This window comes from Sphaeramia orbicularis, chromosome 12, assembly GCF_902148855.1.
Source record: "Sphaeramia orbicularis chromosome 12, fSphaOr1.1, whole genome shotgun sequence".
Taxonomy (NCBI): domain Eukaryota; kingdom Metazoa; phylum Chordata; class Actinopteri; order Kurtiformes; family Apogonidae; genus Sphaeramia; species Sphaeramia orbicularis.
The window spans coordinates 30,020,027-30,036,662 of NC_043968.1; the positions used below are offsets into that span (position 1 = coordinate 30,020,027).

Here is a 16,636-nt window from a genome sequence, read left to right on the forward strand (position 1 = left end):
AAGGCTGCAATGCACATACATTTAGCAACTGCTGAATGAGTGTCAGCACATGAAACTGTTCATTTCAGCAGTGTAGAGGAGTATTTGGATGGTGAGGCCAAAGGTCTGGGCAGAAAAATGGAAACAGTTATTAATGCATTAAAATATTAACTTCATCTTGCTGGGGATTTCATAAAATGTGGTAATTTTCAATAGAATAGAAAGGTCTCAAAGAAAGTCTGGCTCACTGACGCCTGTCCAATTTCATTTCCTAATTTCTGCAAACCAGAAATGAGTAACATGGTCCAAAACCTTTGACTGGCAGTATATAAGCAGGAGAATGACGACTTAATGATGTCTTTCTCACACTGTCTGCAGTAAAGACACTCATTATTTTAAACTGGAATTTACTCCTCTGCTATAGTACATTTTCTGAGCGGAGGCTGTGTCATGTGATGTGTTGCTGCTCTTGTTGTTGAGGTGGAAGACATGCAGACAAACAGTGACCACTCTGTGGAACGTAGCATTAACCTTATTAAAAATCTTACCACATGGCTGCAACCACACCTCATAAAATGTAGGCTCAGTTACCACCAGTTTGCAAATGGTGCAAACCACACTGTGACAACATGAGGTGCATGGGTAATTTCAGCGTCTGGCTCCAACATTAATCACAAAGTCAACAAGATTGTCTTATTAAAAGGATGATTTTGCAAAGTTGGTGTAAAGCTTTTCCATATCTTCTCAAAGATTTCTACAACACTGAAGTTACCCAGAGCAATTTTCTGTGCTGTGCATCACACCTCTACTGAAATTCTTACCACATGTGGGATACCTCATTATCCTCTGAGTGCAGTATCTCAGATATCTCATTGTCCTCTTCAGTACAATTTCTCAGTTGCATAGGCTTTTTCTCTGAAGCATTATCTACATAATAATCCTCAGGTACCTCTTCAGCCTCCTCTGATGCAACAGCATCTTCCTCAGACACTGACTCTGCTGACTTCACCTGATTTGAACTCTCACTGACAATCAATAGTGTTTCTTCCTCAGTGAGTTCCTATGAAAAGGGATTATAACACTCCTTTGAAAGCAAAATCAGTGTTTGACTGAAGGATATGCATTTCACACACTCACTAAATCAATGACCATACCTTGTTTTGCATTCTAGGCGCTTCAGTGGACTCCTATGAAAATAAGGGTCACATTTGCAGTGACTGTCACTCACAAAGTGATACTATTGTAACAATGAACATGAGTCAGTGAATATAAGACTGACCTGCTCTCTTAAGTAAGACCGTCTAGGCTTTTCTTCCACAACTTCCTCTTTCTGCTCCTCGTCTTCATCTACTTCTTGTGTTTCCTCAGGAGCAGCCTCTTCCTCCTCCTCCTCTCTTGGCTCCTCTGGCTCCTTCTCTCCTCTCCTTGAGCTGTACATCACTGTCTTCTCCTCCTCTTCTTCATTGTCACGATAACGACCCCTACGCCAGGAGGATGGCCTCTCCTCCTCCATGTTGTTTTTCTCCACAGTGATGTTGTCGTTGGCCTCTGTCACAGTGGGGTCCAGCTCCCTCTGTCTTTCCATTGCCTCTTTCATGCGTCTTTGCCGTCGCTCCTCGCGTTTGGCCATGCGCTCCAGCAGAGCCTGGTCCTCGTCGTCTCCACCACCTCCTCCGTAAGAGCTGCTCACAGACACTGTCTCTGTCACACTAGGAGAGACAGGAGACAAAAAAGTCACTGTATGCACAGAGGACAAAGCACCAGCAGGGACAAAGCTTGAGAATAAATGTGAGCAACACAACAGAATTAAATAACCTCTGGGCACGCCATGCAACTCCTTATATTATGTTCAGTTTAGCTGTTCAAGGGTTGAATTTGTGCTCAGAGTGGAGAGATGAGCTTTCTGAACGTATAAACCACAAATGACAGAACTAGATGGACTGACTCTGGAATACTGGATGTGGCGAATTAGTAATTTTTGGTGAACAGAGAAAGATAACGTTTTGGGGCTAAGCAGCTCACTGTCACATGTGCACATACATCATAAGTAAAATGAGCTTAATTCTTAGTAAACCTCTTCAGGATTAGATAAAAATTAAAAATTATGAAAGGAATAACAAGTTTACATAGGGTGGCTGCCACATCACTGTCAGCTTTCTAGCCGTCATGTGGAGAATACTGACATTTAGTTGTACTGGTAAATCTGTACCACAGAAATTCAGAAAAAAAATATTCAGTCATAACTTAAAATAAATATCACATGAATAGATTTTTGAAAATAACATGTTTTTGACAATGTAGGTGTTTAATTCAATCACTTGGGTAGCAGCTACCTCTTCCATGTAGACCCGCTGTATGTAACATATGCTAAAACCTTAGACATATCGATCATTTAAGTATGAATGGGTTAAGGGCCCCTTAACACAGCACAGAGATCGGTGGTAGACCATTGAGCAATCAAAAATTGGTCCGATCTCTCAACGATCCTCTAAGCTTTGAAAAAAGCTGTTTCTGTGTAAATGTTTGGGAGAACCTTGTGCGCTTGTTGTCCCTTTGGCCCCCTACTTTAAACTGTCTAAACAGTCAGATCAGGTGGGGGGTGTCATCGAGATAGTCATACCCATTCTCTTATTGATCTCTCAAACATCTCTACCTTTGAGGTGGAAAAATTTGGCGTTTAATGAAAGATTGCTGAGAGATCATTGGGGGATCAATGAGATTGTTGAGGGCTCCTTGAGTGTTTGTTGAGAGATCGCTTCCCTTGGCGATTGTTGAGAGATGGTTTTGGACTGAGTCAAAACTTTGAGGAGACCGTGGCGACTGTGGAGATCACTGGAAGATCACTGAGAGATTTTGGTGATCGCTGGGCGCTCATTAAAAGATCGTTGAGAGATCTGGCCATTTTTTCATCGCTCAACGATCTCTCAACGATCGCCACCCCTGTGTAAAGGGAGTTTAAGAATGATCACATTCCCTGACATCCCTGAAAATAGCCTGCACACTTATTTCTACATAAGGCTTTGCAAGAAATTCATTCTGCTTCCACTCATGTCCATCTCCTGCTTTTTCTACAGAAGCACCTACTATTATCATATAAATGGAACTAGCTAATGTCAATACATTACCAGCTCCAGGAAAATCACAGACTTGGACACAAACATCATGTAAATACAATCAATGTGCTGCCAGTTTCACTACAAATTACATTTAATATATGTATGTCATTAGTGAACAAGTAAAAAAACCATCAGCTATATATCAAACTAAAAACATGACTCAACATATTCTGACCTCACAATCTGGCAAACATTATCCTTGTATCTAAACAATCGACAATGGGTACCGAGCACTAGGTTGTGGCTCAGCATCCTGCACAATCCCCTTGTTGTTCTTCAGGGCCAGGACGTATCTCTGAGCTCATAGAGAGGAAACATTCATGACCACAAAGCAGTGTCTGTCTGACTGGATGTCAGAGCAACCCACAACTTCCACTGTAGCCAGGCCAATTGATCTCATACGCTGCTTAATGTTACGCCTCTGTGGGCCTATGGTGTATATGACAGATATGAGGTCATGGTTTGGTTATTGTATCGACAAAAGGGGCCTGGCTTGGGATTTGTGTTGAACAGGTTAACTTGTATGTATAATGTGATTATGAAAGCAGTGCATGATTGGAAAAAGACAATGTCGTCACTGAAATTACGTGCAGAGTCATCAAATCATCTGAAATGTCCTGCTTTCTTTAGCCACAGAGCAAAGGTAGTCACACTGAGTATTTAAGTATTTATATATCATGATTTATCTACAGTTGTGGAAAAAATTATTAGACCACCCCTTGTTTTCTTCAATTTCTTGTTCATTTTAATGCCTGGTACAACTAAAAAGGTACATTTGTTTGGACAAATATAATGATAACGACAAAAATAGCTCATAAGAGGTTATTTTTTCCATGTTTTCTTGACAGTAACCAAAACCACTTAATTTTTTACATCAATAGCTACGGCATTGTACTGACAAAAACAGTGCTTTTAGGCATTCCATGTTTTTTTTAATCACATGATACATACAGGAGTTAGTACTTGATTGCATAACTATTGTTTTTGATGATTTTGATGGTCTAACAATTTTTTCCACGACTGTGTGTTCAGTGCATAAATAATCATTGGAATAGTAGGATTACATGTTATGTATTTGCTTCCATGTCCTAGTCCGCTGACTAACAACTGGAAGCCTTGGAATCGCTGGTGTCTGCATGTTTTTTACAGTGTGTGTGATACCTGTGGTTGTTGGTCAGGACCAGACTGTCCGGCTGACCGCTGGGCTCCTCGCTCTCCCTGCTCCTCATCCTTTCCTGACGCGCCCTACGCCTCCTCTCACGGGCCGCCTCTTCCTCATCGTCGTCATTCCTCGCCAACCTGAAGGAGAGAAAAGAAGAAACAGCAGTTCAGGAGACAATGAGAGACATTTTCTCCATTTTTTTCCCACTCTGACCTCAATGTTCAACTCTTGCATTGACTTCTTCCCCTTCACAATTGAACTTCAGAGAAATTTCTAAGTGAACGATTCTTTAAATTGGGCTGTAGTCATCACGCTGACCAAACCTGGTGGATTTGTTGAGACCTTTTTTCTCCCTCTCCTATCAAGCTGACCTGTCAACTGTGCAACAACCAATACTTCTTATCATGGCTGCAGTTTTCATGGGCTGATAAAGACTCAGTGTGCAGACACGACTTGGCTAAGGATAAGAAACACCCAGAGAAACTGTACCACTGGCCCAGAGCCACACTGGTCTGGTTAGTGTTGGTAAAGAGGAAACTGATGTGCATGTGTGCAGATAAACCACTTTGACTTCACAGTTTATATTACTGATGGTCCATTTTCTGTTTTTTTTTTTTCTTTTACTTTTCCAATTACAGTACTTGCCAAAAACCATCAACATATCTGCTATTACACCCAAACCACAAAGAATGTAATTAACTGATGAAGACTGTGAGATGCTTTAAATGTTTTAAAAAGCTTACCCTTCCCCTTTATTGTTTAGGATTTTCAATTCTGGCCATGTGCATATAAGAACTAACAGATAAATCATATTTACATCGTAATTACAATATGAACTTACAATAAACACATCACTAAAGAGAGCCTGAAAAACAAGGCTTGAGAAAAATTACATTATTTGCTTATTTTATCATTCCCAGCATACATTAGTGTCCATTTTAGTGCCAAGTAAAAGTTTAGTTTGTTTTTACATTGCATTGGTAATCACAATATTTTCAATTGGTATAGCCCAGTCTACAATATGGCCGTTTATATCAACGATGCTCTGACTAAGGACACAACAGTGGCTCACAGTGACACATGTTATAGAAGTTTAAGCTAATTAGCCACACATTAGCCATTACTTTTCCATCAACAGTTATAATGGCTAAATTGGAAACTTTCCTCTATAGGCTAATATAAGTAACCTTTCTTCACCAAATTAGCTTTTTGGAGCCAGAAGTGACCATATTTGCACAAAACAGGAACATGAGTGGTCAGAAGTGAGCTACCGCTAAGTGCTAGCTTACAATAAAGCAGTCAACTTCCCCAAGCACTGCGTAACAAAGTATGTCTTGTTAGCAGTGCTCGAGTTGAGGGGGGATGAGGGGGGGATGCCATCCCCCCTGAAATATAAATACTCAAAATCATCCCCTTTCTAAAACTGCCGCCCCCCCACCCCCACCACCTTTCCATCCCTTATGTAATTTTGTCAATGAATGTGGTATTGCTGCTATTTCAACATTTAGGGTGTTTTGCACATATTCATTAAAACACTGTGGGTCAAAGGGCACACATGCAATGACACAACATGATTCCTTATTTTATTATTATTATTATTTTATTTTATTTTTTTTATGTGATCGATGTCAGTATGTGTCATACCAGCGCATGCAGGTGCAATTTTAGCACCATGGCTGACCAACGAGGAGGACAAAGTTCTTACGGACTTCTGGTTTTCAAAAAAGTCAAAGAATAATGTTACAGGTAAGTCAAGAGTGAGGAATCTCAGTCATTACTTTTATTAGCCAACAACAGTCAAACCCAAAGGGAGAATTTCGTGATATAACAACACAGTTAATGTTTACGTTTGGAGCTCACATTTTCTGTTGTGTTAACTAACATTAGCTAGCTAACAACTTCATTAGCATTGATGTAACATTAGGTTAGGCTTGGCATTTAGGGGCCGTTTACACATAGCCGGTTATCTGGCAAAAACATGTTTTCCTGCGTGTGTGCCTATTGTTTACACAACAGTGACGGCCGCACCTACCGAAAACAAAAGATTCTGAAAACTTCAGCCAAAGTGGAGACTTAGGGAAATCTCTGTTTTCGTGTTCGGGTGTATTCGGGCAAAACCAGACTGTCGGGCCACGCACAGAGCCCTCGAATAACAGTATTCTACGGCTCTAGCTGCTTACTATGATAAGGAAAGCTCATTGGTCTGTTGTCTCACATTTTTCATAGTGATTGGCTGAGTGGGCTTAAGCTTCTCGTCACCCTGCCTTATTATATACAGCTGTGTGTAAAAGAAGATTCTTCTCTGAAGGGGGGAGGGAGGGGTCTAAATATGAGATCAGGCTGCTCAGCAAAAAAGATAACATAGTTGAGTCTCCCACCCTCTAGGCTGTCATCAGCACAAATTATCTGTCCCCACATGATAAAATCCACCATCCCCTTTGATTTTTACATCTTGAGTACTGTTTGTTAATGGAACCTATGAATCACAATTACAGTGAAATTGTCTGCCAGAAAAATAAGTGTTAAATAATCCACAACTCAACAAAGTCCAGTTTAGCATGCAAGTGAGCGGCCTGTTGATTCAAGTCTGACATGGCAGTCATCACCGGCTTCTATCTGAACTGATATCTTATTAACAGAGGAAAACTTTGTCCTTAGTCTTTTAGAGAGGAGTCCAAATGTAAGTCTATGGGAGCCAGGGCTTTTAGGAGCCACCCTCAGTGGCTGTTAACTGTATTACAACTTTGAGATTCTTTTTCAAGTCACGGTTTTTGCTCCTTGAGCCCACTGTCACAAATCACAGATTCACCTACTTTACTTGAATTAAAAATCTTTATTTGTCAGTATTTTGTACATGTGAACATGCAACACACACTGAATCTGACCCTCTGCCTTTCACCCATTACTACTTGAATATGCAGGACCACATCACATAGTGCAGACTAGGAGCAGTGGGCTGCCATGTCAAATGGGGGGTTAACTGCCTTGCTCGTGGATACATAAACAGTTTCTCTCAGACCAGCAATCCTTTGATCACATGTTGCTTCTACAACCTTCCAGGCCACAGCCAATCCCTCTAAAAAGTCCCTTGCTGAACAATACTGAATTATCTTATTGCAGATTTTTTTCATGTCGTGCAGACATACTTCATATGTTTTGTTTTGTGGTTTTATTTAATTAGTACTAAGCATGCACACATATGATGAAGTCACACCTGGTCATGTCTCAAAGATAAACACTAACACACATTTTATTACTCAGACTTTATGGACTACCTTCCTCTCGCCGACACATTAACAGGAATAAATCCATTGTAACATAGGAAAACGTGATCTTAATAAAGTAAACTCCAAAGCTGACATGCAAAGGATTATGCATGTTTTTAATAAATGCAGTGGTTTAAGGAAGGGGTGCGGCTGCATGCAATCATCAACACACCATCGTTCACGATCCGACTGGCTAGTGAAGTAGTCTATATTTATGTGCTTAAATTTGAAAGCAACGAGTTCAGGCCTTTTCCCTGGGTCTGGTCCAGAGTCATTTTGGGAAATGTAGGAAAATTAATGGAAAAGTAAAGTGTATTTGATACTGGTTTAGATATTAACTCCAGCAACCCAGTGACTATCCTAAGCTTAAGATGTTTAATAGTCCAATTCTATTAGACTTTCCTTCTATATTATTACTCAAACTGCAGTGTTAGTGGCCACCTGACATCTATGAACTTAGCTCCATGCTTGATCTGTGTTGCCCCAGCTGACCTTTACACTCCCACTGCTAACCACATGCTTAGCTACCTAACATCACAGCACAGTCTTTGAGGTCAGCAAGCGAAGCGTGCAATTGCATGTTAATTGCAACATGTGTGGTGAGCCGAGCTGAAACTGCTAGGGTTTATGTGAGGTTTTACAGCTTGTGAACAACAGTTTCCCTCTTCCTTTCCTCCCCCTCCCCTGATCCCCCCACCGCTCACTTCTTTCGCTCAGATTAGGGATGTTGTCATAACAGAACAGATGAATCTGTTAACGCCCTAGCTTGACCTGTGGGACGGTGACATCAGTGACGTCAGGCAATATTTTACACATGTGCTTAGCTCACATAATTAGGCATCAAAAGCATGAAAATTTGGTGGAATCCAGATGGAAGTAAAACTTTTTTGCTCAGTCTTACAGAAAATGTGCATCTCTCTCCTCTAAAGCACTCTTCAGTTTCATTTATATTCTATCAACGTCATATGAGTAGAAAGTACATTAACCCTTATTTAAATGCCAGAGTGACATGTTGTTTCTGTGAGCCAAGAAAAAAAAAAAAGAAAACAAGTTGCAAAATGACTGCCTTAACTCCCAAAGGACTGTGCTGTCCCAGAAACATCACCAAATGTCATGAGAAACAGAAAACGACAACAGCTAAAAATGGAACAAAAGAGTCCTTGGTGGCGGTGCCGACGACAATCTCAGGGTTAAAGATTCCTCAGTAGGAGAGGAGAACAAACTCCTAAAAGCTGAATTAGCATTCCTGTCAATCACAGACTCAGCTACAGATGCATACACAACCAAAGCCCTGCTTTAATATCCCTTTCCTTACCTAGGCCCCAAACTCTATCAGCATGCAGACACTGAAATATGGGGGGAGGTGGGAGAGGATTGTCAGGAGTGAATGGAGAGAGAAAATAAAGGGGATGCAAAAAAAAAAAAGTGAGAAATGAAAAGCAGGAAGGGAAAGGGTGTGCGCTGTAATGGAAAAAGGAGCAATCTGCAGATTTTATCAAAAAGTTTTTCCTGCACAGAATGATGTGCAGCCATGGTCATAAACTTCAGGTATGTGTGTCTGTCAGTATATACGGTACAGATGCCAGTGTCTTGGGTGGCCAAGCACAGGATGTAATAAAGTAACTACATACTGTTGACTGACAAGTGTAGACCCTACATAGTTTATACATTATTCCCCATGTAAAGACTGACGCCACAGACCTAAACTGGTGGAACATGACACTAGTAAGATGCAGCTTTTAACCCAAACTGCATGTTTTATACTCTTTTTGCTAGTTTTTTGCAACATGGCTAAAGCACATTAAAGCTGATGTAGGCGGGATTCTGCAGTCACAAAGTTGCATGGATGGCTCAGGCGCATTAAACATCACCATCAGCAAGCCTATTAGGGAGAAATATGTCCAAATATTTTCTTTACAGCGAAATATCTCAGAAATGTCAGTGAAAACAATTTGGGAAAAGCCCCTGAGAAAAGACTTCTTCACCCCTCCTAGGGAAGAGACGGACTGAGGGAAGGGAGGGAGGAAAGTAGAGAGAGAAAGAGGGAGGAGAGGAGAGGAGAGGAGAGGAGAGGAGAGGAGAGGAGAGAGGAGAGGAGAGGAGAGGAGAGGAGAGGAGAGGAGAGGAGAGGAGAGGAGAGGAGAGGAGAGGAGAGGAGAGGAGAGGAGAGGAGGAGGGACTAAATGGGAGAGGGAAAAAGGGTGGGGGCTTACGCTGTCAGAAATGCTGACCCATTCCCACGCTGGCCTCTCTGGACTACTTCCCTTCCTACCACAACCTACCCTGTCTGTCTCTCTTCCCCACCCTCCTCTCAGTGCTGGGCTGCCTCCAACAATACACACCATTAGCCCTGATAGAATCAAGATTGCATTTATTCTCCCTTTGAGCTATGAAATTGTTTTACCCGCTAAAGACTCATTTATTAAAACTAGCCTTTAACTCCCTTCTTGCTTTATAGTATTGCAGTTTTGACCAATTTTAAGCTCTATTGTTGTCTGTTTTTAGTATTTATGGTTGTCTTTTAACTATTTTTGCTTTTGTCAAGCACTACAATCACGCTTTGCTATTGCTGTGTTTCTTTACGGCTTGCTGCTGCATTCTTGTTTGTCTCTTTTTACAGTCTGATAAATGTGTTTCTGTGAAGCCCTGTTTGACTTTGCGCTGTGAAAAGTGCTGCCACTGAATAGACTTGACTTTCTTACAGCTCCCCTCACAGATGAAGCAGCGGTACTGCATGCATATAAAATAAATATCACGTATCAAATGAACTCAGCAGAAATATTTAATGGTGTGGCTTTGCTTCACGCTTCAGGGCAAGAGTAAGATCAAAATCTGCAACAATGGTCTCAGTTCTGTACAAGGTTAAGAGGTAAGATGGTGATTGAAATGCGGTTGCTACCTCTCCCTCTCTATCTGTACGGCTCTCTTCCTGTCAGCACCAAGGTTTATGGCGCAGGACTGGGTCATGTTTGGAGTGGTCCATTCACTCAGGGCGGGGACTGTTTGGCACGGCTCATTCACGAAGGATGGGTGTTATTTCCTCGGCCTTTCCTGGTCTCTAAAGGCAGCGGGCCAGTAGAGATGTAGAGAATGGAGAGGAAGAAGAGATGGGAATGAGAGAGAAAGAGGAGAGGAGTTAGAGAAGGATGAGACTGAGAGGAAAGAAAGATGAAGAGAAGAATGAGGCCGTGAAAAAAGGAAGAAGGAAATAAGGGAAGGTTCGGGGGTTGACGATAAATGTGATGAAATATGATGAGGCAGAAAAGGAAGAACAGCGAGAGGCACCGGTAAAATGACAGCGAGGACATTGGGGAGAAAGAGCAGAAGAATGAGGGATGAGGTGCTGAAGATGAAGTTGGACAAATGAAGTTAAAGAAGACACAAGGCAATGATGTGAGACAAAACAGAAGGAAGAGATGGAGTATGAGACATAGAGGAATCAGGCGACAATATGTCCAGAACGGATCAAATATGAAGTCTTTTTCAGAGCTAACAGTGTCCATGCCAGTGGATTCTACAAATACAGATTATGTTTAACTAAAGCAACTATATGCAGGGTTCCTACAGGTTATGACAAGTTAAATTTACGACTTTTTAAGACCTTTTTAAGAGTACTCAGAACAGAATTTTATATTTATGGCCATACCACCAGTTGGCAAAAAATTTGTGACTCCTACAATTTAGGAAAATGTATTTATTTACTCCAGTGCCTTGATTCCCACTGTTCTGAGTTATTTCTCACCAGGGGCTGCAAAGTTAGCATTAATTGGTTCCTAAATCAATATAAATTATCGGGTTGGAACTGAGTAGAATAACGTTAATTTCTTTGCAGCTTGGACATTGAACAGACACCTTTAAACACAAAAGAGCAAACAAGTTTATTCAGCATAACTTAAGACCTACCATATCAAATTTGATAACTTTTAAAGACCGTTTTAGGGTTTTAAATGCAGATTTACAAATTCAAGGCTTCTAACGATGTTCAAAGACTCCACAGGAATCCTGTGCATGGTATGCAACAGGGAAGCAAAGTGTAAATATTACACTATCGACCGGTGAAATACTCAAACACTGTAGCGACATTTTGCTTTCAAAAACTTCAAAAGGAAACTATGCAAAAAACCACTGTTACAAAATGAAACTATTTTTAGCTGAAGCTGATATCTCTCTGTCACTGAATTGACTGGGAAAATTCCACATCCATGTGCTCTCGCTGGAAAAAAAAAAAAAGAGAAAAAAGGACATTCCTGTGTGATTGGCCCTGTGTCAGTGGACAGAAACATACTGCAGCACTGATGAGAGAGTGTGTGAAACCTCAGCAGAGCAAAAAAATGTATAAATAAATGTCTGAACAGAACACAAACACACATTGGCATTCAGCTGCAGACAGAAAAGGGAATGGAGCTTGTCAAACGTTCATCACCTGAAGCTGATCTGAAAACACCCACACACACAAACAGTGAAGTAAACTACTGTATAGCACGGTTAAGTGCACGTACGCACTCATCCTAACCGTGCACATACTGCCATGTACATGCAGAGCGCCAAGTACCAGCATGAGCACAATTATACAGGCTACGGGACACACACATATACCAAAAGAAGGAACTCTCACACAGACATCTTTCTGTCCCAGCACGCAGGAAACAGCTCATGGAGACCCGGCCAGTAAACACTTATAATAGTCAGGAATTTGGCATTTCTACAGCCGTTATTATATGGCCCCACACTCTCCCTGCATTCTCCGACTTCTCACAGCGTGTTCAGTGATGGTTGAATGGAAGCAGGCCAATGAGACAACATGTGGTTTTGACTACTCTGACCAAGAGGGGCATGTAAATATTGATTGTTTCCATATATTGGCAGAAATGGAAACAATGTAGAGATGTAATCTTTTATCAATAACAGGAGCAGTGTGTCGCCTGCCAGCTGAAATTATTGCTGCTTGGACCAAATAAACAGTCATGAACAAACTCCCGCTGAGCTGAAGATGTAAATGTCGCAGGCGCTTACAACGTGAACTCTCCTTTTCACTTTTGCTCCATTCTACTCCCTCTTTTGGCTCTTCTTAGTCTGCATTTTCTGCCAAATTCCATCATCTGCATGTAACATAAACCAAAAACTGCATAAAATAATTTTACAGGCAAGTGTTTAGGAGTTTTCATTATGTGAAAGCTGATGTTAGTTTTAACCTTCACTCAATCAGGACAGCATCTGTGGGAATGAGGTCTAAAGGAGACAAAAACTAAAAGATGCCAAAAAAGAGAAGAGAACATAACTGACACTCAATATCACAATGTGCAAATGACCCTGGCAAGCATTCCTGGGTAATAAAAGTTGAAGATAACAGGGCTTTGCCAGCTTTAATTAAGGTTGTTGTGTGTATTAATCATTTCAATGTGGCTACTGACACAGCACTGTGGCATGAAATATCAGTTTGTCTATTACCACAGAGCCAATCAGTGCCCGTGTTATATCATGTGCAGACTGGGAACTTGTCACATCCTAAGAAGGACCAAGGCAATCAGATAGCAAATAGGTCAGACATAGAGACAGCAGAGATTTAGCTCAGTTGGTAAAGCTTTGGACTGTAACACAGAAGACTTGGTTTTGATTCCTGGTCAAAGCAGCACTTTTTTCCCCTGCAGATTTTTAAATGTGTGTGTGTGTGTGGGGGGGGGCACGGCGCCAATAGGTAAATCTGGCATTGATATAAATCTGCCACTGGCACAATGTTCAGAGTGCAGAATTTAGACCACAGCTATCAATACACTGAACTGACACAGAACTGAGAAGTCACATGGCACAGTGCTGCATCTAACATGTAGCTCCGCCCACCTTCTCCAGCCTCACTGACTGCACAGAGCAAAGAACACCATAAAACAACATATAGAGCATTTAGAACTATAATTCCTATTCTATACTATATCCTATCACTAATTAGTCATTTCTTCCATCAGTTGCCACAGTACTGTGGTAGCAAAATGCACAAAAGAATGCACTGAAGTATACGTCATATATCACCACAGTACTGTGGTAACGAGAGGATAATGAGTTCATGGAACAATATCTATGATTGGCTCTAGTACAAATGAAAACATTTGATTGGTCTGTGGCAATAGACAAACCTACATTTCAGGCCACAGTACTGTGGCAGTAGCCGTTGCCTAATCATTTTCTTATCCCTTCACAACCTTTTACTTGTCCTATAAAAACCTGAGTTTAGTTCTTATATGGCTAATTATAACAGAATTCATAAGGTTTACTATGTAAGATTCACACATGCTAATATGTTTACATGAAGTTTATACTGGGGTTTGCTTTATAGGCACTGATCGTTTGTTGGTGACTACTTTTCTAAACCTACACCTTTGATAACAACTGGTACAATAATTTCTATGCAGAGGAATTGAGTGTTTTTTTTAAATAAATGGCTGAGAGATGTAGCAAGCTAACATAAACATGTATCGTCCAACACAACGCGGACTCCAGCACACATTAGCATGCACAAATCTTTCATATCAGACATTTGAGATCTACGCTAATCATAATGTTTCTAATTTAAGCTGATCTTGAACAAACAAGTACTTAAACTGGAAATGTCAGCTAGGACGCAAAGAGAATGTTATAAGGTACATGCCAGTGTTGTGTTCAGTGTTTACTTGATGTGGGAAATGCTACTTTACCTTGGGCAAAGGGCATAGCGCCTCATCACTCGGGTGAATGCTATGCACGTCTTCTTTGTGCCATAAAAATGAATTATCAGGGAGAAACATCTATGTATTTAGCAGCGGTCAGACCTATGTCAGCTTGTTTTTCAATACTGATGCAGGAACTGGCTCTCATAAAAAGCTTCTCAGAGATGCATCAGACAGACTGATGACCTTGGCCAGTATCTGAATCCACATCAGCCTCATCATTAATTGGAAGGGCAGCACAGATGAAGAGACTTTTGTAAAGAGGCTCCATAAAATGCCTTGGCACACAATGTATCAAGTTCTCACAGTAAAAAACGTTTTTTTGCTATTTTTGATTAGTGCGCTTGGCATGCTACCAGTCAATCAATTTGTTGAAATGAACTTTAGTTAAATCAATTTCTTCCACTGAATCAAAGAGAGTTCACAAGGCTGCAGTATCTGGGAGAGAAAATTGGAAAGGGGGAGGGAGTGCATGATTGAACATTCCCACTTAAAGGTCATCACATTGCTTATCGGGTTTCTTATCAAGCTTTTTTCTTCTAGTTTCAGTCAGGGAAGCCAATATTTGCTGAGTGATGTTTTTAAAGACCAAGAGGAGGGTCCAAGCTATTAAAGCAGCACTGCAGTTCCAGCTTGGCATGAACATCAGAGGAGGTTCAATGCACATCGACAAATGGAGCCTTATTACGTAACCTAAGTAGTAAGACCTTAAATGACAGCAACATTGCCCTCTGTGGACTGTAGCTCTACTGTGGCTATGGCTACCAACGAAGTGAGAGTGGAAGTCAGATGTTTCAAACACTCTCTTATTTACAAGTGGAATGAGTTAAAGATCCTTCCGTACTAATCTGCCTGCGTAACTCAAAGACAATCAGCTGGATCCTACCGTTCAGCTTCCAGGCGCATCTCCTCACGCTTCTGTCTCCTCAGCTCCCGGCGCCGCTCAAAGTCCATTTCCTCCATGGCTGTGCCCTGAAGGATGACATTATTAAAAACCACAATGTAAATGAACATAGTTTTACAGTGGAGGAAACGAGACAAATGAGAAAAGCAGCAATTTTAGTGTCCTGAGAGGATGAAGTACTCCTTCAGAATCAAAAACATTTTCACATAACTAATTTAAGTACAGCTCATCCCTGAGCACAGAGTAGCGGCTGCGAGAGTGTGACTTTATATCCACTTTTACAAGCCTCACTTCAGTGAAACCAGCATGGCTTCACCCCAGGCCCGGCAACTTTGGTGGAAAACAGAAGACTGAAGCAGAGTTAGACAGAGAGATAGGAGGGAGAATACAGGATGTTAACTCAATCAGTTATGAAGACTCACTAAAAATATGCCTGCAAAGATATGTGACTGGCGGGGCTGTGAGGACTGAGACCACCCAGGAGCTGCTGAGCCTTCCATCATACATCTAAGATCCTCACTAAACCACCCTTTAAATCTACTGTACACTGGAACAGTGCAAACATAGTGGTAGCAAAGGATTTGGTGGAAAAAGACAATATATGACAGCCCAAGGAACAGAGGAGTTGAGGCATAGGCAAGACTAGTGCTAATGCTACTGTGATACAACTTTAGAGAGGAGCAGGAAAGCAACAAGTGAGTCACAAACAAGTGAAGTGCAGTGGGACAAATCGGGTGAAAAAAAAAGGAGGAACTGTGACTTTCATACCTTAAATTAGCCTTCAAACAATATGTCTTTTCCTTCACAACATACCAGCTCCTCCTCAGCAGAGACACAATGCTACACGTCTAGTAATAGTCTCCCACAGAACGTCAGCAGGCAAATACAGGCTCCTTCCCCTCCCTGCTGGTTGTCCCTCCCTCCATCCCTCAATGACCTCCTTCCTCCTCTCCCCCAGTCTCACCCCCCACTCCCTCCCTCCTCCCCCTGCCTCTCTTTTTCTCCCTATCTCGCCCACTAACTTTTCCTGTGCTGTTTACTGACATGTCAAAGTTTGGCTAAACTCTGTTCTCGGACATGAGTAACCTCAGAGATGGTGGGCTTTTGAGCTCAGCTTCCTGTGTGCTGTATGCATGTTTTCACGTCTGCTTTTTCCTCTGTCTGCAGCCTCACAGAGGGGACACAAAGACATGGAAGAATGCAAGCACACAAGTATATAGGTACAACATCACAGTATATGCATGGAACACAGATATAAGCATATATGTGCAAAAATAGAGCAACATTCCATGTTGAAACTGAATGATAGTGGATTTTTACAGGCAGACATAATAACGATAATTTGGAACTGGGAAAAGCCAGTATCATAACCGCCCTTTTCCCCCCAAAAAAATGTGACACTGGAAATAGATTATGCACGTGTGAAATTATCTGAGTCTTTCACTTGAAAGTACTAAAGTCAAACAAGTACCTACATACTGTAAATAAGCCTGAATCACTGATCATCTGGT

At 41.4% G+C, this 16,636-nt stretch overlaps 1 protein-coding gene across 8 annotated transcripts in view; it reads right to left on the bottom strand.

Moving 5' to 3' along the window:
- Nucleotides 1–16,636, bottom strand: part of cald1a (caldesmon 1a) — a 68,223-nt gene that overhangs the window by 23,970 nt on the left and 27,617 nt on the right. For 6 of the 8 annotated variants that reach the window (XR_003936842.1, XR_003936843.1, XR_003936844.1 and 3 more), the window contains exons 2-5: nt 15,108–15,193; nt 4,257–4,394; nt 1,259–1,688; nt 1,134–1,166 (exon numbers count right to left, since the gene is read on the bottom strand). Coding sequence is in view for 3 of the 8 variants with exons in the window: in XM_030149724.1 (XP_030005584.1) it covers nt 1,134–1,166; nt 1,259–1,688; nt 4,257–4,394; nt 15,108–15,184 (678 nt within the window). In the remaining 5 variants the exon portion in view is untranslated. Of the gene's footprint in view, nt 1–1,133; nt 1,167–1,258; nt 1,689–4,256; nt 4,395–15,107; nt 15,194–15,893; nt 16,010–16,636 lie in introns of those variants that run through there. The other 2 variants (XM_030149725.1, XM_030149726.1) reach the window with 2 other exon arrangements.